The 27,386-nt window shown below is 37.1% G+C and overlaps 1 protein-coding gene across 1 annotated transcript in view; it reads left to right on the plus strand.

Annotated features, from left to right (window-relative positions):
* Nucleotides 1-27,386, plus strand: part of WDFY3 (WD repeat and FYVE domain containing 3) — a 277,948-nt gene that overhangs the window by 138,269 nt on the left and 112,293 nt on the right. Inside the window, 7 exon segments of the mRNA XM_043572269.1 lie at nt 1,486-1,953; nt 2,932-3,033; nt 5,111-5,304; nt 17,618-18,075; nt 19,494-19,577; nt 25,055-25,232; nt 26,024-26,238. Of these exon segments, the coding sequence (XP_043428204.1) occupies nt 1,486-1,953; nt 2,932-3,033; nt 5,111-5,304; nt 17,618-18,075; nt 19,494-19,577; nt 25,055-25,232; nt 26,024-26,238 (1,699 nt within the window).

Genomic DNA, 27,386 nt, shown 5'->3' on the forward strand with positions numbered 1-27,386 from the left:
TGAAAACAAAAAACAAAAGCCTGAGACTGAGAGTTGACTGAGAATACTTAGAATGTAGATCAATTTGGGGAGAATTGACATCTTAACAATACTAAATCTTCCAATCCTTTTCATTTTTTAAAGAATGTCCACGCCAGGGGGCACCTGGGTGGCTCAGTCAGTTGAGCTTCCAACTTCAGCTCAGGTCATGATCTCGTGGTCCATGAGTTCAAGCCCCACATCGGGCTCTGTGCTGACTCCTCAGACCTGGAGCCTGCTTCTGATTTTGTGTCTCCCTCTCTCTCTGCCCTTCCCCCGCTCACTCTCTGTCTCTCAAAAATAAATAAACGTTAAAATATATATATGTATATATACTAAAAAGAATGTCCAAGCCAGGATTAGTTTTTCTAGTTCTGTGTTTATCTTCTTTTTAGTTTTTGTTTTTGTTTTTTTTTTATGTTTTAAGTTTATTTATTTATTTTGAGAGAAAGAGCACAAGTGGAGGTGGAACAGGAGGAAGGAGAGAGAGAGAATCCCAAGCAGGCTCCACAGTGTCAGACAGAGCCTGATGACATGGGGCTCAAATTCACGAACCTTGAGATCATGACCTGAGCCGAAACTGACTGAGCCACCAGGCATCCCTGTTTGTCTTCATTTAAAAATACAGCTTTTTCTTTAAGGCACTATGTTAATTTCTTGACACTATGTTAATTTTTTGGTCATTTAACAAATGACCTATACTTCTAATAGTTGTGGGGCTGGGGACAGTTTTTAGAGGCAAACAGTTGTTTTCAGGTTCTTCGCATACTTTGTATTTTAATTTCTGTATAATTATTTTTACTAATTTGCCTCACAAGAGCCATGTATACAGATTTTTTTAAGTTGGTGTGTTTGAAAACCAGATGTTTAAAAATATAGCTAATAGCTAGCCATAATTTGCTTTAAGAAACATACATGTAAAGAAATTGCACTTCTAGCTTGAAAACAAAATTTTCAAATTAAAATTTATGGAAGTTCTAGTGTAGTAATTATAAAGGGAAAACTGGAACTTAGAGAATTTTCAGACCCCTGTTTTCCTGCCTGCATTCTTGCTGCTCTCTGGCCTCCGGCTTCAGGCTAAAGGTTTTTTCTTGAGAGGTAACTGTTCTTACAGACAAGGTCTGTCTTGCAGATAATAAGAAGTGAAATCCCTGCACATTTCCAAATTCTGAAGCCTGGGCTTACATAACATGCTTTATTCTCTGTAACAGTCTAACGTTTCAACATATACTATTCTTGAATTGGAATATTCATAATGATGCATTAAAAGTTTAATCAGTATTGTTATTTTTAATGAAATGACTGAAGCTAATTAGTAGGTAATTTAAGAATTTTTGTGAAAATGGGATGTGTTCTTAGTAAATAGTTGATAAATATTACAATTCATGATCTGTTTAAATAGACTAGTTTGCCACGATTTAAAATGTCACATAGTACCTACTTTTGTGTTCTTGTTTTCCATTTTAGGTCACAGTGTGAGAAACATCCAAGCCTTTGCAGTTCTTCAGAATGCATTTTTAAAAGCAAAAACCAACTTCCTTGCCCAAATCATTCTTGATGCCATCACAAATATTTACATGGCTGACAATGCCAATTACTTCATCCTGGAGTCACAGCACACACTGTCACAGTTTGCAGAAAAGATTTCTAAGCTCCCAGAAGTACAAAGCAAATACTTTGAGATGCTGGAGTTTGTTGTTTTTAGCTTGAATTATATCCCTTGTAAAGAACTCATTAGCGTTAGCATCCTCTTAAAATCTAGCTCTTCTTACCACTGTAGCATTATTGCAATGAAGACGCTTCTTAAGTTTACACGACATGACTACATATTTAAAGATGTGTTCAGGGAGGTGGGCCTTCTGGAGGTCATGGTAAACCTTTTGCACAAATATGCTGCTCTCTTGAAGGATCCAACTCAGGCACTAAATGAACAAGGTAAAGCATTTTCCATTCACTTTTTATGATAAAAGGGTTTGGGCAGCATGTTTTGTTCATGTTTTGCCATTTATTTGGCTATAGATTTGAATGACTTACTCATCTGCATTGTGATATCCTTGCAAATAATTCACACAGTTAACTTGTTCATTCAACCTCTGTTAGGGAATTGGGAGGGAGCAGGGGCCATTGTAGTAGAAAATAATTTACGGTAAAAATTAAGGGAAACATGGTCCACATGACTCATGGCTAGTACTTTCTGCTTCTAAGAGGGAATTTAAAAAGCTCCTAGAAAGATTTGGAAAGTTTAGGTGCCTCAAAATGTTTTTAATTACAGAGAACAAAAAAATATATATCTTTTTAGTCATGTTATGTATATACACATATATTATTATTTAGGTACCGTAAATTTGATATTTTCATCCTTTCTAATAAATCCAATAAAAGCATAGCAGTTTCTGGCATTTAAGTATTAAATATGTTGAATTAATATAGTTTGAATAGATGCACTATTCATTAACTTTTCTTTCTCTTTGGTGCCTTAAAATCTAGCATCCTCTTGTTAACTGCTTTGATTAGGAAAGCCTTTGTGAGAAAAATACTTTTAACTTTGGCATCCCCTCCTTTTTTTAAGTTTTTATTTGAATTCCAGTTAACATATAGTGTTATATCAGTTTCAGGTGAATGATCTAGTGACTCAGCAATTCCATATATCACCCAGTGTTGACATTTTCCTTTTTAATATTTGTTAGACAGTTGTAACTTTCTAGCCACACCAAAATAAAATCTGTGAACACTGATTTTGACTTTATTTTGGTAGCCAGTGGACATGTGCATCATTTTTAAAGGTTGCATTATATCAATTGCATTAGTGGTAAAAGTGAATATTAAAGAAATAATTAAATTATCAAAAACCTGAATCAAAAACAAAATAAGCATATAACTTTTGTGATTTGAACCTTTGATCCTTTTTCCTAGGGGACTCAAGAAATAATAGTTCAGTTGAAGACCAAAAACACCTGGCTTTGTTGGTTATGGAGACCTTGACAGTGCTGCTTCAAGGATCAAACACAAATGCAGGTGACTAGCCAGGCTACTAGCAAATGCTTTCAGAGAGTGTTCTCTCTGATTTTATCTTCTCTAATGATTCTTGCTTCTGAAATGTCCTTATCACTTATAGAAAAAACTATTGATTCAGTGATGGTTCCATCCTATGTAGAAATGCAAGACTTCCAACCTTTATAAGTCTATTGACAAAGTATGTAACATTATTATTATTTCAAAATATGTTCTTATATTTTATTGCTGTTTATAGTATGCCTTGTTTTTGAAATAGTTTGTTTTTTTATTTACATATTATACTCTTAGTTGAATGACTTTGCTTATTTTCCAAAATATCTGCTCTCTATGATGATTTTCTTAATTTTTAGTAATTCAACTTAAAGTATTATAATGTTACATCTTTAAGGAAGTATTGAAAAGTGATTCTCTAATAAAACTTGCCTCTCCCAGGTAAAAAGGATTTATTAAGTCTTTATCTTCGGCCTCAACTTCTCTTCAGTTCTTTTCTGCCCATCATTGACAGTCCACTTGTATTTGTAAAATACCACTCTTGCTCTTAAAAAAAGATTACTTGAAATTTTAGCCAACATCAGAAATCTCTCAGGCAACAATGTCAATACAGTTCGAGAAGAGTATTGGGAAGATGAATCGAGATGAATAGGCTGGGTTCAGATCATAGAGAGCCTTTTAGGCCATGCCAAGGAAATGTGAATTGTATTTTAAGTATTATGGGAAGCCACAAATGGATGAATGAGTGAGCGAACAAATAAGTGAGCTAGTGAACACATGCATGTCTATTTGCCTGAGTATGCAAAGGAACTCAATATTCAACATATTTAATATGTATTGTGTGTCCCAGGCACCATGCTAAGTGTTAGAGATACAAAGATGATTCTTGCCCTGAAGGAATTACCACCAGATAGAAAAAGATGTAAACATGTAATTATATGTCATTACTTAAATACAGTTTTGGCAAATGCCAAAACAGAGTTGAATGAATTCAGTAGGTAATTTAAGAATGATATTACTAACTATGTGATCTTGGGCACATAGTGCTTTGCTCACAGTTAAGTGTTCGGAAAATAATAGCCATTATGATTATGTAATGCGGACTAACTGGCCACCTGGAAGTAAATACATGGCTTTCCGTGTGCTAAACCTCAGCACATGACTTAAACGCTCACTTCTTACAAAGTTTGCAAAGAGAAAGTCATGAAGTTGAGAGGACAGTGGCTGCTACAGCAAAATACACTGACATCTTTTCACTCAGGAAACATTTATAAAAATACAGACTTGGAGGAAATCCCAAGTTTAATGGGGACCAAACATGTAACCAAATAATACTAAACTGTTTGATATAAGTTATTGTAATAGTGGCATATACCAGGTACTCTAAAAGCATAAAGCTTTAAAGCTGGGCTATTTTAGGTATCAATCCTGTTCTGACACTTGCTAGCTGTGTGAACTTGGCCATGTTACTGAACTTCTGTATGTCTCATTTCCTCATCTGTATAACAGGGGATGAAGAATCAATCTACAAGGCTTTGGAGCAGTAAAGTGATTTCTTTTTATTATAGAGTTTGTCTTTTTTTATTCGTGTGCTCGACTTACTTGAAAAGTTTGGTTCCTTGCAATGTTACTCATTGTACAATAATGTATTCCACTCCTTTCTTGCTACTATTTTGAATGTCTCATTCAGTTTAAATCTCGTTTATTTGGGCTATTGTTCCTATGAGAGCTTTTTACACAAATTGATTTCCATTATTGTTCAGCTTAAAGCCTTTGCATAAAAATATTGGGTCTCGTTGGAGGCTACCTGTGGAATTTCTGTATGTTCTAGATTTGGAGAATGTGAACATGGTGAACATATTAGGGTGTTATTCTTGCATTAAAGACATCTAGAGAGGATTTGGTTATGCCTTTGCTGACATCCCACAGTGCAGTTTTGTGTTGAATTTAAAAGGGGAAATGGTTGGGTGCATCTTATTTGCATTCTTTTGAGTTACTCTTCCTACAAAAAGATCAAATTTTAATTCATCTGATTTGTCTTAGAATGTTTTAAGTTAGCCCATGTTGTTCTTTTTTCTCTTTCAAGGAATTTTCCGGGAATTTGGAGGTGCGAGATGTGCACATAATATCGTGAAGTACCCTCAGTGCCGGCAGCATGCCCTGATGATTATCCAGCAGTTGGTGCTGTCCCCAAACGGGGAGGATGACATGGGCACTCTCCTGGGGTTAATGCACTCAGCCCCACCGACAGAATTGCAGTTGAAGACCGACATTTTAAGGGTAAGTTGAATAACCGTGTTGTTACTATTCTTACTGTTCTTTTACTGTTAATATCTGTGGTTATTTTTTAATAACTTAAAACTATCCTAAGCCATTCCTGTAGTTTTTCTTCAAGTCTAATAATATGCCAAAATCATAGTCGTAGAAGAAAAGCCAGTATCTTCTCTGGCCTCCAGGGTCCTCAGGATTCTGTCTCCTTCCCCTCTGACATCCTTTCCTCACACCCTTCCCCCATTCCTGGCACAGACATCACAGGTCGTATACCTACCTTCTAGAATCATATATTTCCTTCATTAACTTTTGCTTTCTGCAATGAATTTCTCAGGAATAAGTTTATTTTTTTCTTTGTGCTGTGTACATTTCATCCTGTTTTGATAGTTGTTTTGAAAATGAATTTTATTTTATTAAAAAAATATTTTTAACGTTTATTAATTTTTTTTGAGAGCGAGAGAGAGAGTGTGCATGCCAGAGCAAGCGGGGAAGGGACAGAGAGGGAGAGAGTGAGAATCTGAAGCAGGCTCTGCACTGTCAGCACTGAGCCCAAAGCAGGGCTCTATCCCACGACTGTGAGAGCATGACATCAGGAGTCAGATGCTCAACCAACTGAGCCACACAAGCACCACTATGCATTTTATTTTAAAACACAATTAATCTGAGCACAATTCACAGACAAGAAGGAATTTACACGTGTGTCAATATTTAGGAACATTTGTATGTCAGAAAGGATTGTTTAGAAAAAAATAAGTGCCTTCAAATGATGTTAAGGTTGTCAGCTTTTTAAACATAACGTTTTCCTTCTTTCTTGGTACCTTTTTAATTGGGTTTGTAAAACATTAGTAGATAGAGTTACCAAGAAGTAAGTAGCTGACCTGTAACTTTAAGGCAGCGTTGTTCTGTTTAAGGCAGCGTTGTTGAGGGGGGTGATCCTAATGTGTCGCATTTATTGACTTCCATGATGTGACTACTGCCACAGTGACCTGTTTCAGGCAATTAATGTGTTACTGAATGTGGATTGGGAAGAGATACACAATAGCACCCCATTGTAAAGTATCTTAAGAATACAGGTAATAGGGGCACCTGGGTGGCTCAGTCAGTTAAGTGTCTGACTCTTGATTTTGGCTCAGGTCACAATCTCACAGTTTGGGACATCAGTCGCTGTGTTGGGCTGTGTGTGACAGCTTGGAGCCTGCTTGGGATTCTCTTTCTCCCTCTCTATGACCCTTCTATACACCCCCACGGCACCTTATTGTATCTTACTGTCTCAAAAATAAATAAACATTAAAAAAATAAAGGGGCACCTGGGTGGCTCAGTCGGTTGAGCATTCGACTTCGGTTCAGGTCATGATCTCACGGCTCATGAGTTCGAGCCCTGCGTCAGGCTCTATGCTGACAGCTCGGAGCCTGGAGCCTGCTTCAGATTCTGTGTCTCCCTCTCTCTCTGCCCCTCCCCCGCTCATGCTCTGTCTCTCTCTCTCTCAAAAATAAACACTCCAAAAAAAAAATTTTTTTTAATAAATAAATTAATTAAAAAAAGAGTACAGGTAATAGTAAAATATAGAAAATAAGTAGGAAGTGATGAGTTTTGAGTATTTACTTTTAGTTTGTTTTTAAAATAATTTATTTAGGGGTGCCTGGGTGGTTCAGTCGGTTAGGTGTCTGACTTCAGCTCAGGTCATGATCTCACAGTCTGTGGGTTCGAGCTCCGCATCAGGCTCTGTGCTGACAGCTCAGAGCCTGGAGCCTGCTTCGGATTCTGTGTCTCCCTCTCTCTCTGCCCCTCCCCTGTTCATGCTCTGTCTCTCTCTGTCTCAAAACTAAATAAAAATATTTAAATAAATTAATTAAACAATTTATTTAGTTGTAAGTTATAGACCTTAATTTTTAATTATGGCTATGTTTTAACAACTAGCACATAAAATTCCAAAAATACAACACTTGCCTTTCAAGAGCCAGTATGAGCTGGCTCTAACATTCCACTGCTTTGAGGACAGGAGGGAGTGTGGGGTGAGGAGGATTGAGGGGACCTCGATTTCAATTCCCATTTTCACTGCATTCAGAACCGCCTCTTGGTGCCTCTGTTCAGCTGACACAACCACAGACCTGTTGATTTAATTTGTAATTATTGGGGCAGAAACCCAAAATTCTGTATGTAGTATTTTATGATTCTGTCAATGCACAAATTTGAATTATATGCATTATGTTTATTGCAGATTCATATATAGCTGATGATTGTGTCTAACAACCACCTACCATCAACATTTCATTGTATCTTTAGGGTTTGCTCCTTACCATTAATTATTGACTTCAGCAGCATATTAGATTATTACCAGTATTTGAAAATTTTCAAATACTGAGATTATGCTATGATGATGTCAGGAGTGCCAGGAAAGTACCAGTTTTGACGTAGTAGGAGATGAACTTATCCAGAAGTATGTGATACAGACTACTGGACTGAGGACTTTTGGACTCAGTCAATTGTTTTTCTAACGCTTAAGCCTAATTCTAACCTGTGATACGGTTTTCTGACTATTACTTTACCTCTGAACTCACCCTTCCTTCTATATACAATAATACTTGTACTGTTTCCCCAGTGTGTTTTTAAAGATGATGACAGTCATGGGCTTATATCAGGCACTTTGTTAACGCTTTTGCAGGTACATCCTGTGGAGAAAGTTATCGTTACTACCCTTACACAAGCGAAAACCCATGCACAGAAAGATTAAGTGGCTGACTGTAGTAAAACATTTTGTAACATTGGAGTCAGAATTTCAACCCGAGCATTCTGACTGTAGCCCTTGCATTTAATCTCCAGGCTAGATTATAAAATGTTTAAAAATAAAAAAAGTTACAAAATATTATGGTCATATGAGTTGATATTGCAAGTGTAAGTACAGTTTAGTAAATTTGACAAGGTGTGGAAACTGTACTATCAGATCCTATTATAATGGAAATTTATTGGCAGAATAATGGAAGGAATACATTGCACTTTAGAATTTTATTTATATATACAGATTGTATATTTTAAAATAATTAAGGCATAGTTATATATAATTTCTGTAGTATATTTTGAAAGGGTAATTATATGTATTAATATTTACCATTTCTCTTCTTCAAATACCATTAGAAATGGGAGACATTTTAATAAAATGACCTTTTCAAGAATAATGCTTGGAAAGGTTGTAAACTGCGTGTTAGGTAGTATTAAATATCCATGGTGTTCCAGCGGCTGAAACAGAGTGAAAAGGAACCCATGTGTCAGCACAGATTTCAGATTGTTGTTTGAGGCAGTAAGTGGCATGGTTAGGTGCACGAGTAGGGGCATCATTGCACCTGGGTTTATATCCCCTCATTGCCATTGTGTAAGCTGTAAAATTTTTGGCAAGTTATTTAACCGTGTTGAACCACATTTTAACTGGATAGTAATAGTGCCTAGCACACAGCATTATGGAGAGGTTTAAATAAGATAGTACACAACTAAAAGAAGTGCCTTGTACATATTAAGAGCTCAGAAAATGTTAGGCAGTTTTATAATGTGTTATCTTTAATATTAAACTAAGTTAAAAAGTGTGGCAGTTCAGAGAAAAATTGTTCTAAAAGATTGTTTTACTTGCTTGACCTTCAGGTTTTACTTCACAGTACTTAGAGCTATTCTGGGCAAGAGCATGCTTTCAGCTATCAGACTCTAATTCACTTTGCAGGAGAGTCTGTCTAATAAGTCCTTTGAAGTGACTCCTCTTTCCAAAGTATCAGTATATGGTCACTTTATATGAGTTGAAATACTTCCGGTCTTGGCTGCCCTGATTTCTGATCCTTTCTAGAATAAATCAGTTTGCATACATACACAGTTATAAATGTTCGTGATTGTGTAAAATTATACTAGAATGTGTATTTTATTTATTTAATACAATTACTTTGTAAATATCACTGAATTTACTGACATCATTATCCATCAAAGACATAGGAAAACTTTTCCATCAGGATTTGGGTGTAGCCTTATTCTATCAAAAGAAATATGTGACAGTGTTTCCTAAAATTATCTCTTGCCTTTAATACATCTCTTAATTGAAGTGTAATTAATACACAGTGTTAAATTAGTTTCAGGTGTACAATATAATGATTCAACAATTCTATACATTACTCAGTGCTCATCACTATAAGTGTAGTCTTAATTGTTTTCACCTGTTTCACCCACCCCCCCCCACCCCCCACCTCCCCTCTGGCAACTACCAGTTTATTCTATTTGAGTCTCTTTTTGTTGTGTCTTTTTTTTCTTGTTTGTTTGCTTGCTTTCTTAAATTCCATGAATTGTGGTATTTGTCTTTCTCTAACTTATTTCACTTAGCATTATACCCTTTAGATCCATTCATGTTGTTGCAAATGGAAAGATCTTCTTTTTTATGACTAATATTCCATTACATATATACACACCACATCTTATTTATCCATTCAACTATTGATGGACACTTGGGTTGCTCCCATATGTTGGCTGTTGTAAATAATGCTGTGGTAAACACAAGGGTACATACATCTTTTCGAATTAGTGTTTTTATTTTCTTTTTGTAAATACCCAGTAATGGAATTACTGGATCATATGGTATTTCTGTTTTTAATTTTTTAAGAAACCTCCATGCTCTTCTCCACAGTGGCTACACCAGTTTGTATTCCCACCAGCAGCACATGAGTCTTCCCTTTTCTTTACATCCTCACCAACACTTGTTATTTCTTGTGTTTTTTATTTTAGCCATTCTGACAGGTATGAGATAATATTTTGTTGTTTTGATTTGCATTTACCTGATGATTAGTGAATTGGCTTACATACAATACCCAGTGCTCATCCCAACAAGTGTCCTCCTCAATGCCCATCACCCGTTTTCCCTCTCCCCCACGCCCTGTCCACCCTCAGTTTGTTTCTGTATTTAAGAGTCTCTTGTGGTTTGCCTCCCTCCGTGTAACTGTTTGTTTTCCCCTTCCCTTCCCCCATGTTATTCTGTTAAGTTTCTCAAGATCCACATATGAATGAAAACATATGATATCTGTCCTTCTCTGACTGATTTATTTCACTCAGTATAATACCTTCCAGTTCCATCCACGTTGCTGCAAATGGTATGATTTTGTTCTTTCTCATTGCCAAGCAGTATTCCATTGTATATATAAATGACATCTTCCTTATCCATTCATCAGTTGAAGGACATTTAGGCTCTTTCCATAAGGTGGCTATTGTGGCAAGCGCTGCTATAAACATGTGCCCCTATGCATCAGCACCCCTGTATCCCTTGGATAAATTCCTAGTAGTGTTATTGCTGGGTCATAGGGTAGTTCTATTTTTAATTATTTGAGGAATCTCCACACTGTTTTCCAGAGCAGCTGCAGTAGTTTGCATTCTCACCAATAATGCAAGAGGGTTCCCATCTCTCCACGTCCTCGCCAGCATCTGTAGTTTCCTGAGTTGTTCATTTTAGCCACTCTGACTGGTGTGAGGTGGTATCTCACTATGGCTTTGATTTCTGTTTCCCTGATGATGAATGACATTGAGCATCTTTTCATGTGCCTGTTGGCTATCTCGGTGTCTTCTTTAGAAAAGTGTCTGTTCATGTCTTTTACCCATTTCTTCACTGGATTATTTGTTTTTTGGGTGTGGAGTTTGGTAAGTTCTTTATAGATTTTGGATACCAGCCCTTAATCTGATGTATCATTTGCAAATATCTTTTCCCATTCCATCGGTTGCCTTTTAGTTTTGTTGATTGGTTCCTTGCAGTGCAGAAGCTTTTAATCTTGATAAGGTCCCAATGATGAGATCATTCTTGCTTTTAGTTCCTTGCCTTTGTAGATGTGTATAGCAAAAAATTGCTGCAGCTGAGGTCAAAGAGGTTGTTACCTGCTTTCTCCTCTAGGGTTTTGATGATTTCTTGTCTCACATTCAGGTCTTTCATCCATTTAGAGTTTATTTTTGTGTACGGTGTAAGAAAGTGGTCTAGTTTCATTGTTCTGCATGTTGCTGTCCAGTTCTCCCAGCACCATTTGTTAAAGAGACTGCCTTTTTTCCATCAGATACTCTTTCCTGCTTTGTCAAAGATTAGTTGGCCATACATTTGTGGGTCTAATTCTGGGTTCTCTGTTCTATTCCATTGGTCTATGTGTCTGTTTTTGTGCCAATACCATACTGCCCTGATGATTACAGCTTTGTAGTAGAGGCTAAAGTCTGGGATTGTGATGCCTCCCACTTTGGTTTTCTTCTTCAATATTACTTTGGCTGTTCAGGGTCTTTTGTGGTTCCATACAAATTTTAAGGGTTGTTTGTTCTAGCTTTGAGAAGAATGCCGGTGCAATTTTTGATTGGGATTGGACTGAATGTGTAGATTGCTTTGTGTACTATTGACATTTTAATAATGTTTATTCTTCCAATCCATGAGCGTGGAATGTTTTTCCATTTCTTTGTGTCTTCTTCAGTTTCCTTCATAAGCTTTCTATAATTTTCGGCATGCAAATCTTCTACATCTTTGGTTAGGTTTATTCCTTTATTTTATGGTTCTTGGTACAATTGTAAATGGGATCAGTGTCATTAATTCTCTTTCTGTTGCTTCATTATTGGTATAAAAATGCAACTGATTCCTGTACATTGATTTTGTACCCTGCGACTTTGCTGAATTCAGGTATCAGTTCTAGCAGTCTTTTGGTGGAGTCTTTCGGATTTTCCATGTAGAGTATCATGTCTGCAAAAAGTCAAAGTTTGACTTCTTCTTTGCCAATTTTGATGCCTTTGATTTCCTTTTGTTGTCTGATTGCTGATGCTAGGTCTTCCAACCCTATGTTAAACAACAGTGGTGAGAGTGGACATCCCTGTCATGTTCCTGATCTCAGGGGGAAAGCTCTCAGTTTTTCCCCATTGAGAATGATATTAGCTGTGGGCCTTTCATGTATGGTTTTTATGATGTTTAGGTATGTTCCTTCTATCCCAACTTTCTTAATGGTTTTTATTAGGAAAGGATGCTATATTTTGTCAGATGCTTTTTCTCCATCTATTGACAGGATCATATGGTTCTTTTCCTTTCTTTTATTAATGTGATGTATCACAGTGATTGATTTGCTAATATTGAACCAGCCCTGCAATCCAGGAATGAATCCCACTTGATCATGGTGAATAGTTCTTTTTATATGCTGTTGAATTCGATTTGTTAATATCTTGTTGAGAATTTTTGCATCCATGTTCATCAGGAATATTGGCCTGTAATTCTCCTTTTAGTGGGGTCTCTTTCTGGTTTGGGAATCAAGGTAATACTGCCTTCATGGAATGAATCTGGAAGTTTTCCTTCCGTTTTTTTTTTTGAACAGCTTGAAAAGGGATAGGTATTAATTCTGCTTTAAATATCTGTTGAATTCCCCAGGGAAACCATCTGGTCCAGGGCTCTTATTTGTTGGGACATTTTTGATAACTGATGCAATTTCTTTACAAGTTATGGATCTATTCAAATTTTCTATTTCTTCCCGTTTGAGTTTTGGTAGTATGTGGGTGTCTAGGAAATTGTCCATTTCTTCCAGGTTGTCCAGTTTGTTAGTATATAATTTTTCATAGTATTCTACGATAATTGCTTGTAATTCTGAGGGATTGGTTGTGGTAAATCCATTTTCATTTGTGATTTTATCTATTTGTGTCCTCTTTTTGAGAAGTCTGGCTCGGGGTTTATCAATTTTGTTTATTTTTCCAAAAAACCAACTCTTGGTTTCATTGATCTGTTCTACTATTTGTTTGGATCCTATATTGTTTATTTCTGCTCTTATCTTTATTATTTCTCTTTTTCTGCTGGGTTTGGCATTTGTTGTTCTTCTAGTTCCTTTAGGTGTTCCGTTAGATTTTGTATTTGGAATTTTTCTTTTTCTTGAGGTAGGCCTGGATTGCAATGTATTTTCCTCTTAGGACTGCTTTTGCTGCATCCCAAAGGGTTTGGATTGTTGTGTTTTCATTTTCAATTGTTTCCATGTATTTTTTAATTTCTTTCTTAATTGCCTGGTTGACCCATTTGTTCTTTAGTAAGATGTTCTTTAACCTTCATGCATTTGAAGGTTTTCCATACTTTTTCCTGTGTTGGATTTCAAGTTTCATAGCACTGTGATCCTTAAGTGTGCATAGTATGATATCAATTCTTATATATTTATTGAGGTTTTGTGACCCAGTATGTGATCTCTCTTGGAGAATGTTCCATGTGCACTCAAGGAGAATGTATATTCTGCTTTAGGATGGAAAGTTCTAAATATATCTGTCAAGTTCATCTGGTCCAGTGTATCATTCAGGGCCATTGTTTCTTTATTGATTTTCTGTCTAGATGATCTGTCCGTTGTTGTAAGTGGAGTATTAAAGTCCCCTGCAATTACCACATTCTTACCAATAAGACTGCTTATGTTTGTGATAGATTGTTTTATATATTTAGGTGCTGCCGGATTCGGTGCATAGACATTTATAAGTGTTGGCACTTCTTGATGGATAGACCCCGTAATTATTTTAAAATCTAGTGTAAAATCTAGTTTGTCTGATATAAGTATGGCTACTCCAGCTTTCTTTTGACCTCCGGTAGCATGATAGATGGTTCTCCATCCCCTCACTTTCAATCTGAAGGTGTCCTCAGTTTTAAAATGGATCTCTTGTAGACAGCAAATAGATGGATTTTGTTTTTTTATCCATTTTAATACCCTGTGTCTTTTGATTGGAACTTTTAGTCCATTTACATTCAGTGTTATTACTGAGAGATATGGGTTTAGAGTCATTGTGTTGTCTGTAGGTTTCATGCTTGTAGCGATGTCTCTGGTACTTTGTCTCACAGGATCCCCCTTAGAATCTCTTGTAGGGCTGGTTTAGTGGTGATGAATTCCTTCAGTTTTTGTTTGTTTGGGAAAACCTTTATATCTCATTCTATTCTGAATGACAGGTTTACTGGATAAAGGATTCTTGCCTGCATATTTTTCCTGTTCATCACGTTGAAAGTTTCCTGCTCCTCCTTTTTAGCCTCCCAAGTTTTAGTAGATAGGTCTGCTGCTATCCTTATGTGTCTACCCTTGTATGTTAAGGCCCATTTTTCCCTAGCTGCTTTCAGAATTCTCTCTCTATCCTTGTATTTTGCCAGTTTCACTATGGTAACATCATGCAGAAGATCGATTCAAGTTACCTCTGAAGGGAGTTCTCTGTGCCTCCTGGATTTCATTGTCTGTTCCTTCCCCAGATCAGGGAAGTTTCAGCTATGATTTGTTCAAGCACAGTTTCAGCCCCTTTTCTCCCTCTTCTTCTTCTTCTAGAACTCCTATGATACAGATATTGTTGCATTTCATGGAATCACTTAGTTCTCTAATTCTCCCATTGTGATACAGAATTTTTTTTATCTCTCTTTTTCTCAGCTTCCTCTTTTTCCATAATTTTATCTTCTAATTCACCTATTCTACCCTCTGCCTGTTCACTTCTCACTGTCACTGCCTCCAGTTTATTTTACACCTCATTTACAGCACTTTTTAATTCATGACTGTTTTTCAGTTCCTTGATCTCTGCAGCAATAGATTCTCGTCTGTCTTTGCTTTTTTCTAGCCCAGCAATTAATCTTATGACTATTTTTCTAAATTCTTATTCAGTTATACTGTTTCTGTTTGTTTTGATCAGTTCTTTAGCTGTCATTTCTTCCTGGAATTTCTTTTGAGAATTCTTCCGTTCCATCATTTTGGCTAGTTTTCTGTCCCTTATGTGTCTTAAAAGCTTATTATGTGCCCTGTTTCTGCAAGCACTACTATATTAAAGAGGGGCCGTACACTGTCTAGGGCCTGGCCCTTCAGGAGGTGTTTTTTGGAGTTACTTATGTCTGTTATTGTGAGTTTGGTTACTTTATTTCCCTACTCATAGTGATGTTTTGGACCCTCCACCAGGTGTACTTTGATTGTCGAAGTAGCCCTGGAAGGGAAAACAAACAGACAAATAAACAAAAAACAAACAGAAAAAGAAAACACACAAACACAAAAAACCCAAAAACAAAAAGCCAGAAACGCCAGCTACCAGTAGACAACAGGGTGTAGGCATTGCTGATGGAAGAGGCATTATCCCATACAAAGAGAGAAACAACAGGGTGGGGAAAAAGAAAAAATAAAAATTGACCAGGCATAGAAACTATAGCCTTAATCTAGAGAGAGAGAAAGGAAAATAAGGAAGGAGGTATAGAACATGTATCAAGAGAATGGATTAAATATGTCTGCTTAAACAGACCAATAACCAGAGTAACCAGACTAGAGGAGGGAAGAAATAAGAAGAAAAGGATGAATGTATCTATATAGTAAGAATTGTCCAAGAATTAAACCAGGCAATGCAACAGAGCTTGTCTGGAGCAAGGGCTATCTGGTTCATCAGCATTAATCCCACTCTAGTAGATATGTAGTTACCAGGCACCAAGGGCCATGGTATGGTGTAGGCAAGTACTGCCTCCACTGTGGTTATGCTGTCTGTTCCTTGAAGTGCTCCACCTATGGCCTGTCAGGTTGTCCCGGTGGGTCCCTGGAAGCAACTCTGCCTCTTCTTCCCAGACTCTTGGGATTCAAAGTCCTTTGGCCTCAAGACGGCTTTGTTTGAGAGACAGGGGACCTTCGGATCCCCCTACTTCTCTGCCATGTTGGCTCCCCCTCCATCCCCTCTCCTCTGAGGAATTGCGGCTTTGACCCACTCAGGTTCTCTGGAGGAGGGTCTTGCTGAGCAATGGGCGAGTGCAGCCCGACTCCAGGAACATTCACAAGATTGTGCTTCTGCCAGTGCCCAGAGACTGTTGGCTGGGTGCCAATCTGCCTCAGAAAAAGTTTGTGCAACCTTGTAGCAGCAGCATTTCAGGGTTTATGGAAAATGACAACACACATCTAGCACCAGGCTTCCCCCTTAACGTCCTTGTTCCAACACCAGCGAATGTGGTTTTTCTCTGGGGCCTGCTGGTACCTTTGCCTGTGGGGTGGCCGCATAGCCTCTACCAAATGTCCTCGCTGCAGAGGAACCGCCACTCCCCTTGTGGCCCGTGGACCCCTGGGACCTCGCTCTCTGCTCTTGGGGATTTGCCCTTCTCACTAGAGCACCACCAGGTATCAAGCTTTGGAGCCTCAGACTCTGCACTCCTGTTTATAAAGTCTTGATGGAATTTTAAACCCTCTCCTTTCTCCCTTTTTTTGTTCAGTCCCTTGAAGCTGTTTCCACTTTCCACTTTCTCTCCAGCTGCTTTGGAGGGGAGGTGCTTTTCCCATACTCTTCCCCATCTCTGACCTCTCTCCGCAAGCAAAAACAGCTCCCTGCCCTCCTCAGCTTTTCTTTTTCCTAGTTCACCTCTCCGCACTATACCTGCCGAGTTCTGTGGTTCAGGTTGTGCAGATTGTTGTGTGAATCCTCAGATCACTTTTCTAGATGTGCAGGATGGTTTAGCGTTGATCTGGCTGCATTTCAGCAATGAGAGATGCAAAAAAACTTCCATGCTGTTCTGCCATCTTGGCTCTCCTCTGATGATTAGTGATGTTGAGCATCTTTTCGTGTGTCTGTTTGCCATCTGTGTGTCTTCTTTGGAAAAATGTCTGTTTATGTCTTCTGCCCGTTTTTACATTGCATTTTTTTGTTTGGTGTTGTATAAGTTCTTTATATATTTTGGATATTAACCCCTTATCAGATAATCATTTGCAAATATCTTTTCCCATTCAGTAGGTTGTCTTTTTTGTTTTATTGATGGTTTCTTTTGCTGTGCGAAAGCTTTTTATTTTGATATGGTCCCTATAGTTTAATTTTTACTTTTTGTTTCTCTTGCCTTAGCAGACATGTCTAGAAAAATGTTTATACAACTGATGTCAGAGAAATCACTGCCTGTGTTTTTTTTTGTTTGTTTTTTGTTTTAGTTTTATGGTCTCAAATCTCATAAGTAGGTCTTTAATCTATTTTGAGTTTATTTTTGTGTACAGTGTAAGAAAGTGGTACACTTTCATTCTTTTGCAGTTTGCTGTCCAGTTTTCCTGGCACCATTTGTTGATGAGACTGTTTATTTTCCCTATTGTATATTTTTGCCTCCTTTGTCGTAGATTAATTGACCATATAAGTGTGGGTTTGTTTCTAAGTTCTCTATTTTGTTCCATTGATCTCAATGTGTCTATTTTTGTGTAAAATGGTATTTTTTAATTAGTAAAATATTTGACATGCATTATAGGGCTGGTTAATGGGAAATGACAAAAACATTACTATTGTATGTTCATAGAAATCATGTTCCCTTTTGACATTCATGTATTTTGCTTTAATTTGAATTATAAGAGGTTTTGTTTTTTTCATCCCCTGTAGGCCCTCCTATCAGTCCTTCGAGAAAGCCATCGTTCAAGAACAGTTTTTAGGAAAGTTGGAGGATTTGTGTACATTACATCCTTGCTTGTTGCCATGGAAAGGTCTTTGAGCTCACCACCCAAGAATGGCTGGGAGAAAGTGAACCAGAATCAAGTGTTTGAACTTCTCCACACTGTGTTTTGCACATTGACTGCAGCAATGCGCTATGAGCCAGCCAACTCTCATTTCTTCAAAACAGAGATTCAGTATGAGAAGTTGGCAGATGCTGTTCGATTTCTTGGCTGCTTCTCAGACCTAAGAAAAATAAGCCCCATGAATGTCTTCCCCTCAAACACACAGCCATTTCAAAGACTTTTGGAGGAAGATGTAATCTCGATGGACACAGTGTCACCCACTTTACGGCACTGCAGTAAACTCTTTATTTATCTCTACAAAGTAGCTACAGATTCTTTTGACAGGTATGGCTTTGCTCTGCTCTGAATTAAAGGGGATGCTCTGTGTGACTTCAGCATTAAGGCTTGAATTATAAGTTAACTTGAAAGGAAATGAAAATGAATCTTTTATTTGCTTGTTTATCACTTATTTGCGAATATTACCGTTGCTCTGATGTTAAGGTTTTCAACATGAACATTTGTGTATTATTTGTAAATCTAGGGTCACTTAGCTCTTGATGTACTTAAAGTAAGTTTCTATAAAGTTTACTTTAATGCTGGTATTTACTATTGTTCTTTCTCCTCTATTCTCAACATTAGGTATATCCGGACTTAAAGATATTAGTTATCAGCAGGAGACAGTGGTTATGATTATATGTATTTCCAGACGGAGAATATATTCTCAACATTCATAATCACTCTCAATATTTCATGATCCTTGAAAAAGAATATAGTTCCATAAGAGACGATGATAGTTCAAGAGTCTATCAGATTTCTTTACTTATTCATTCATTAAAAAGTACTTTACGAACAACTGTTCCACGCGATGTTATTTTGAGAGTTCAAGCACAAGACTCCTTTAGACGTGGCCATCCTTTAGCTAAAACACAGACACATAAATAAACAACTACAATATATTGTGATAATATCTACAATGAGGGAGTTCCAGGGTTCTAAGGTGGATCATAGGAGTACCACTTTACTTAAATTAGTTATTTTCAGTGATTAAAGCGTTCTCAGCTTGAAGATAATGTGAGAGTGGTCATGGTGCTGATTTGTCCCACGCATTATCACTTTTAAAGTTAACATAGTTTTATTTCATGAGATAACTGAAATGTTTTCTATATTGCCCCCATATGTAAAGCAAGTAACTCTATGTGGATAGCTTCTAATAGGTTTTATATCATTTACTGTGAAGTATCTACTTTGAAATATCTACTGAGAGATGTTTCTTGCTTCTTGACAATATTTCTTAGACCTTACTCTTCAGATAAGAAAATACAAGTAATGTAAGAAACACTTTTCCAGTTTTTTACTTTTTAAAAATGCATATATATTGTTAAAAAGAAACATAGTACGGCATAGTATTCAAGGAATAAGCTGTTTGAAATTGAAATTTGTATATGTAGATTCAACCTCTTTCCCCTTTTCTACTCATCCTAGTTAGCATACCTCAGTTTTAGTTTACTTTGTGAAAAGCAGGCCTTATGACACTCTGTTTAACAAATGTGTTAAGTGTAACATTAATGGATAAGCATCTGCCTTAAGCATGCTTTTCTGTTTCCCTCAGTGCATGTGTTGTAGTCTTGTTTCTTGTTCCTGCTGAGTATGGAGGGTGTTCCTTATTAAACTTTTACTGGTATTTCTTGTGAAACTAACCAACTGCCAACCTGGTGTTCTCTTCTAACCTCTCTAAACCACCCTGTCTATTTTGTTGTCTGTAGTCGTGCAGAACAGATCCCTCCTTGCCTGACAAGTGAGTCTTCTCTCCCCTCTCCTTGGGGTACACCAGCTTTGTCCAGGAAAAGGTACTGATCTTATAATGGAAGTCAATCTTTATTTGTGTGTTTTTTTTCTTCCCTGTGCTTAATTATGTGTAAATGTGGTGATTGTGCTTTGTACAAAAATTTTTTGGCTTTCAGATTTTTTTAGGTTTTAGAATTGTCAACTTCTGAGTATATTTATGAGCACAAAATGTGTTAATGCCATGAGGATATGAGGGACGTTTAGAATTTTGTCATTTGACTCTAATATTTAGAGTGAGGTATACATTTTGCCTTGAGAGCAGTGTATCTTTTATCAAAATTAATTTAGAAATGAGGACTTAGTGCTTCTTTATGTAGAGTACTTTTTCTTTTTACTTTAAAGGTGCTAGGAAGCATTCTTCAGTTTTTACCATTACTCCAAAATGAACATCACAGCACTGGCAAGGAAATGTGTGTTTTCTCAATCAGGTTCAACCAGTTGAAATGTGATGCTGTTGTAGAGACTTGTCATGGCCAGCCTTTGGAAAAAACGAATAAAAACACCTACCTAGCTGTTGCTTTCATTGGTTCTGTGTATATCTGTTTCTAAGCTGATCTAGTCTTCCTTGTATTTAAAGCTTATGAATATAAAGAACCAGCAGTTGGTTGACAAGAGTACAATTAAGATCCATTTAAGATTCCATTTGCAACCTATATTTAAAATGATCATAGTCTGTGCAGTTGAAACCAATACCCTTCCTTCCCCAGTTATTCTCATAACCAAGTACAAGTCTTTTGGTCTTGTATTAATATTCTTCCATTGTAGCTTTCTAAAATTGAATACTGAGGTTCAGCTATGTTATTGATTAATTTTATCTCTATTATTCAGGATTTGAAACTTGAATGTTAGTGGAGTTTTTGTATTAAAAGTATTTATTACAGATCCTGTATTTCAATATATTTCAGTAGTAATATTCATCAGATATATGGACTTGTATTTTCCTTTTTCTCTTATGTTTGCACTGAAGCTTATAGCTCATTTTCTGACAGTAAATCAAAGAAGAGTTCAGAATAGTCTTAAACAAATTTAGTGTTGTTCAGTGTATTTCTATTTAAAACTATTCCTTTTTTGTCGTTCTAAGAACATTTTTTTTTAATGCAAGAAACCATAAAATCAATTTGAGTTGATACAGTATCTTCTGTTGCTAAAATGAAGGCAGTAAAAGGTATTCATAGTGTTTGAAGATTCACGTGTGCTCACTATCCCACATATTGGATATTAGAAAAATAGTTTTAATTACAAGTTTTCATTCTTAAAAGTCACATTTATGATTCCCTGAAGGGTAAAGGTATAAAAATTGCTGTGTTTAAAAACATTTAACCATTTTTTAGTATTAACCAAAAACTATAAAATACTTTCAATAGAAATTCATAGATTAAAGCAACACATGAAAGGAAATTCATCAGAACTGTTTTATTTAAATGATAATTTGACAAAGGGAAATTTCATTCCATATCATAGAGAGTTATTTAAGGGCTTAGATCAAGAACATTTTGTCATCATTTGCAACACAGCTGCATGTGAGGATGCCATATCTTTGACTTGGGGGAAACCTTCACTGAATCTGCAGTCCTGTTTAACTGAATCTTTTCTGTGGGAATGCTAATTAGGCTCTCAGGTTGGCTTTACCCCAAGGAAGTTCCCAATATTGTTCATGCTAATAGTAAGGTCAGTGTTGACATTTTCAGGTTGCCATTCTGGTCAGGTTACATAGATTTTGCTCAGTGATAAGAATCATAAGCTAATAAAACAGTGCTTTTATTTTCACATGCAGATATGGTAACTTTTGAAATTAGAATATCTCTAGAACGTCTCAACAAATTACATCAGCTCATGGCATTTCTTCTTGTGGCAAAATATGTTGTTTTTGTTGGCCAAAGGAGAACAACGTATTAGTTTTTATGGCTTATTGGAATTTTCAGACACGAAGGAAGTTTTGAGTTTGTGATTCTTGTCTGGTATGTAAAATGCTGGAGATTCTTCTCTTTTTTTTAAGAATGGGGGGGGAATGCCTAAGAAACCTTATAGTATTTAGAAAACCAAAACTCATAACATTTTTCATTAGTATTCATTATTCAGAAAGAATAATGGAACAGAATTATAGCCGAACGATATTTTATCACAGTTAGAGGAAGGAGACGAAAACAAAATACAAAATAAAAACCAAGGTTTTCTATAATATATCTGCAGGGGAGAAAAAGGTGGCGAGTACTAGGTATTATTCAAACATGGTATCTGTTACTCAGTGTCTATACACACTTGATGATAATTAAGGCAAAGCATGTTCAGAATTTAAATATTCAAGAATGTATTCCCCAAAGAGGTAGGTAAATCTTAAATATATATGAAAATTTAGATTGAAATATTAAGTAGCAATTTTTCTAAGTTTTAAAAGTAATGGCAGCATAAAAATTAACTAAATTTTGAAATGTTGTTTTAGCCTACGTTTGTAAATGAGTAGGTCTTGCTTGAGATTATCCGTTTAATAAACTTACTCTCATGTCTAAATTTTAAAAATGATAATACCTGTGGTGATACCTAAGTGGCTAAATAAGTATTAATAATATTATATAATGCCTGTTAAAATAGGCCTAATTTTAGTTAATAAATACCATGTTTTAGATTTAGCAGTGTTTACAGTATTTTCCCAGTTTGAGAAGAATGAATGCAATTTTTATATCAGAGTATTGTTATCTTATATAAGATTAAAAGGCATACTACTGTGGGGTGTCTGGATGGCTCAATCAATTGAGCATCCAACTCTTGATGTTGGCTCGGGTCATGCGTGATCTCGCAGTCTGTGAGATCGAGCCCCATGTTGGAATCTGCACTGACAGCACAGAGTCTGCTTGGGATTCTCTATCTCCCTGTCTCTACTTGTCCCCTGCTTGTGCCCACACGCGCGTGCGCTCTCTCTCGCTCGCTCTCTCTCCTCTCCCCCAAATAAATAAACTTTTTTTTTTTTTTTTAATTTTTTTTTTCAACGTTTATTTATTTTTGGGACAGAGAGAGACAGAGCATGAACGGGGGAGGGACAGAGAGAGAGGGAGACACAGAATCGGAAACAGGCTCCAGGCTCTGAGCCATCAGCCCAGAGCCCGACGCGGGGCTCGAACTCCCGGACCGCGAGATCGTGACCTGGCTGAAGTCGGCCGCTTAACCGACTGCGCCACCCAGGCGCCCCAAATAAACTTTTTTTTTAAAGGTACTGGTATAATGGGTATGTATTAATTAACAAAGAGTTTGTTTTCTGAAGGCACAAAGCCTCCTTCCTGGGTATATCCATAATTTAAATTCAATCTACATTAAATCTGGCAACTCAGAAATAATTTTGGAAGGACTGTGACTAAAGTATACAACTAGAATTTGGTTTTCCTTCAAATTATGTGTAATGATAAACAGCTTTTATGAAATTTCTTAATAGTTCAGAATTCCTACTACACTATCATCTTTTTTTCTAGATGGGATCATAATATTTCACAGAATAAAAGAAGCAACATAGGAAGAGGATAGCTATTGGTAATAAACATTTAGAAATCTATCCTAGTAAGTTTAGAAATAAATAACAAAAACGGCAAAAAAAAAAAAAGCAGTTGAAAAAAATGAGTGGGTGGAGGACATGCTGACTTTAAATAAACTAGGAGAGCCCGTGTGTTTTTTTTATATAAGTAGAGCTGAATACTTTCCTGGAATCTCTGTTAAAAAGAGAATGGTACTTTAAAAAAAAAAAAAACAAAACAAAACCAGCCACGGCAATGCCAGATCTTTGCTACAAAATCACTGACTTAAAGCATCTGTTTCCCAAGCTGCTCTTGTGCCAGAGCGCTGAAACTGCACTGCTCCCAGTGACAGAGCTCAGCAATAGACAAATTATGCTGAAACCAATTCATTGGAACAAAGAGCTCCCATAGGCTGAAGCCACAAGCATCTGTTTTCTAGTGCCAGGATACAAAATGTGCAAAACTCATGAATTGTAGAAGAATAGTATGAAATAGAAAGTGGAGATCATTGATGAGAAGAAATGTGGAATGTTCAGGACATGGCTAGGCTTTCTATCTCATAGAAGCTTGTTATGTAAAAATATGCCTTCTAATTTTTTAAAAATTGTGATGAATATTTTCAGGGGTGAATTAATGCAGAAGAATGTGAGCGTAGTTCCAAATAAGCTAAAGGAAAACTTCCTTGATGCTTAACATATATATTGTCAGGTGGCCAAGATTCTGAACCATCCCTGACTCAGTTTGACCCAGTTATAGATGTTGTCAGCTCATTTAAAAAAAAAATTTTTTTTTAACATTTATTCATTTTTGAGAATGAGCGAGACAGAGCATGAGCGGGGGAGGGGCAGAGAGAGAGGGAGACACGGAATCCGAAGCAGGCTTCAGGCTTTGAGCTGTCAGCACAGGGCCCGACGCGGGGCTCGAACTCACGGACTGCAAGATCATGACCTGAGCCAAAGTCGGATGCTCAACCGACTGGACAACCCAGGCGCCCCTCTTTTTTTTTAATAAGACATTTTATTTCTTAACGTGACCATCTGTGGGTAATTTTTTTTTTAATGTTTAATTTTGAGAGTGCGTAAGCAGGGGAAGAGCAGAGAAAGAAACACACACACACACACACACAAAATCTGAAGCAGGCTTCTGGCTCCAAGCTGTCAGCACAGAGCCCAGTGTGGGGCTCGAACCCATGAACTGCAAAATCAAGACCTGAGCTTTCAAGTCGGATGCTTAACCGACGGAGCCACTCAGGCGCCCCAGATCTTGTTAGTTCTTGCTTATGTTGCCCACAGTTTAGGGAAAGGTTACAAACACATAGGTAATTTCAAAAGAAAATCTTAGTGAGGGATTTGACTTCATTCAATTTATACCCTCATCATATTTTATCAGAACTTTCACCTTTCCTAGAGTTTGAATCACTGTGATTTCACCTATTTGTTGTATCTTCTGATACAGGTGTCCTTCTTCTTTGTGTGTGTGTGTGTGTGTGTGTGTGTGTCATTGAGACGTGATTGACATAGAGCACTGTTATAAGTTAAGGTATACAACATAATGACTTGCATCACCCCATGTTGTAAAATGATTACCACAGTAAGTTTAGTTAACATCCATCATCTCAAATAAATACAAGGAAAGAAACTTCCGTGTGATGAGTGCTTTGAGGATTTACTCTCTTAGCACTTTCAAATCTATCAGAGAGGAGTGTTAACTTTGGTCATCATGTGCCCTTCTTTAATGAAACAATCCCAGTGACAAGTGGTAAAGACATAGTCTAGAAGAATCGATGGTTAAATTGTATGTAACTCTAAGAATTTATAATATATTGCTTTTTCATATCCCAACCTTAAAGTGTTTTGTAACCCAGTCTTGAATTACAAAGGTTTTTGTTTATCAGTGGATAAAGTTAACAAAAGATGAAGAAATGGAACAGAGAATGTATTTGAATTTAATGCTAAATTACCCTTCTTTCTTTTTTACAGGCATGCATATCATTCTGTTTCAACTCCCCCTGTTTACCCTCCTAAAAATGTCGCAGACCTGAAACTACATGTGGCAACTACATCTTTCCAGAGTTCTGATGCTGTCATCATTCATCCTGGAGCCATGCTTGCTATGCTGGACCTCCTGGCCTCTGTTGGGTCAGTGACACAGCCAGAAGTAAGTGTGGATATGTTAGCTCCTTTCCATCTTAACGAATGAGTAAACGGATGTGAATATGACTGTGTAAGCAAGGGAGTGGGTCCAAGAAAGAGTGATAAGGAACGGTTCCATATCACATACTAAAGTCGGAGAGGAAAAAATAGGATTGTTCAACTTGAGTCTTAACTTTCTTGTGAGGTAGGTATATGTGTTTTAGAATACTGTTCATTTGGTACAAATGTAGCCAAGATGGTTACTTCTAGTGCTAAAATAATTGTTTCTCCTTCTAAGTCCTGCTTATCAGTGGAAACTGTTAATGAATCATACAGAAAGAAAAAACAACTGAAGATACCATTTTGAGGCTATTTATGTTTTGACTTGTAGCACTCAAGAGTTTGGGTGAATGGGAGCTTCAGTGACTAATTATGCTAAAATGTTGTATGGCCTCTAAGGCTTAAAGTGTCACAAAAGCCTCTAAGGCTTTCCTTTACACTGGTTGTTTACTCATGAAGTAAAAGATGTCACATTCACTACTTCTATAAAAATTAACTACTATTAGATAGTCTTTCAGTACAAAAGACTTGGAGGAGAGAGGAGTCCAGCTGGGTATGCTTCTGGTGAAATGAGGATAGGAAACGTTTGCCTAGCCTTGTTTGAATTGCTAGATCGCTCTGCATCAGCTTCTTAATTCATCTGAAGGGAATTTGAAATGTGTAGAGACCTCCTATTACAAGTTGTGCTTCATGTGGAGAGAACTGTCACCTTTCTTCCTAAGAATGCCCTGGTGGCATGGATTTCTCTCACTTCAGCATGCTCTGGACCTTCAACTTGCTGTGGCAAATATCTTACAAGCCCTGGTGCACACAGAGAGAAACCAGCAGGTCATGTGTGAAGCTGGCCTTCACGCCCGATTGCTGCAGCGGTGCAGTGCCGCCCTGGCAGACGAGGACCACTCACTGCACCCGCCCCTCCAGCGGATGTTTGAACGACTAGCTTCTCAGGCTCTGGAGCCCATGGTGCTGAGGTCAGTGTGTTCTCTTTCTCGCCGTTGAACAAGCCACAGGTAGTAACAGCAGTTCCTAGAGTCTTGGTGTTCAAGAGTTCTTGCTATGATACACATATATCCAAGTATCAGTGGGCAAAACCAAAACAATAAAAATGGGCAAAGTGCTCAAAATATTGGTCTTAGGTAAGCCCAGTTGTTAGAAAACAGAGGGTGCTTATTTCTTCCACTCAAATGTAGCAAACTCTCCTTTAAAAATAAAGTCATGTCTTTATGACTTACATCTACTTTGTATTTGAGAACTTTTTATGTGTAAGAAGTCTCTTAAGAGGGGCGCCTGGGTGGCTCGGTCAGTTAAGCCTCCCACTTCGGCTCAGGTCACGATCTCATGGTCTGTGAGTTCAAGCCCAGTATTGACAGCTCAGAACCTGGAGCCTGCTTCAGAATCCGTGTCTCCGTCTCTCTCTGCCCCTCCCCCCTCATGCTCTTTGTGTCTCAAAAAGAAACAAACATTGAAAAAAAATTAAAAGCTTCTCTTAAATACTTTTTGAACTTTTTAATTTTAAATTACTTAAAGATTTAGAGAGGTTCTCTGTTCCCAGTTTCTTTGGCATTTACATCTCCTACAACCATAATACATGAAAACTAAGAAACTGACATTGCTACAACGTATCCTTGTATGCTGTGGGTCTTATTATTTATCACATGTTTATATGCCCACTACACAATCAAGGCATCACAAACATCTCTATAGTGGTACTCCTTTATTATCATATCCACTCCCCTAACCCCCACCATTCTTAACCCTGGAAACTGCCAATCTGTTCTCCATCTCGGTAAGTTTGTCACTTTGAGAATGTTATGTAAATGAAATCATTTGGTACATGAACTTTTGAGATTGACTGTTTTCACTTACCATAATGCCTTAGAAATGCATCCAGATTGTTACGTTTCAGTAGTCTTTTTATTGCTGAGTAGTATTCTGTGGTATAGATACACCTTAACAGAGTTTAACCATTCAAGAGATACATATATTTAAATCTTTTTACTGAAAGAGAAGCAGTACTGTGTGTTTTAGGGATAAAACACCTTAAAAAAATATTTTCTTTGAAATTACCTTGCCAAAAAGATTTAAAGTGTATGGGGTGCCTGGGTGGCGCAGTCGGTTA

The sequence above is a fragment of the Prionailurus bengalensis genome, chromosome B1 (assembly GCF_016509475.1).
Source record: "Prionailurus bengalensis isolate Pbe53 chromosome B1, Fcat_Pben_1.1_paternal_pri, whole genome shotgun sequence".
Classification (NCBI taxonomy): Eukaryota; Metazoa; Chordata; class Mammalia; order Carnivora; family Felidae; genus Prionailurus; species Prionailurus bengalensis.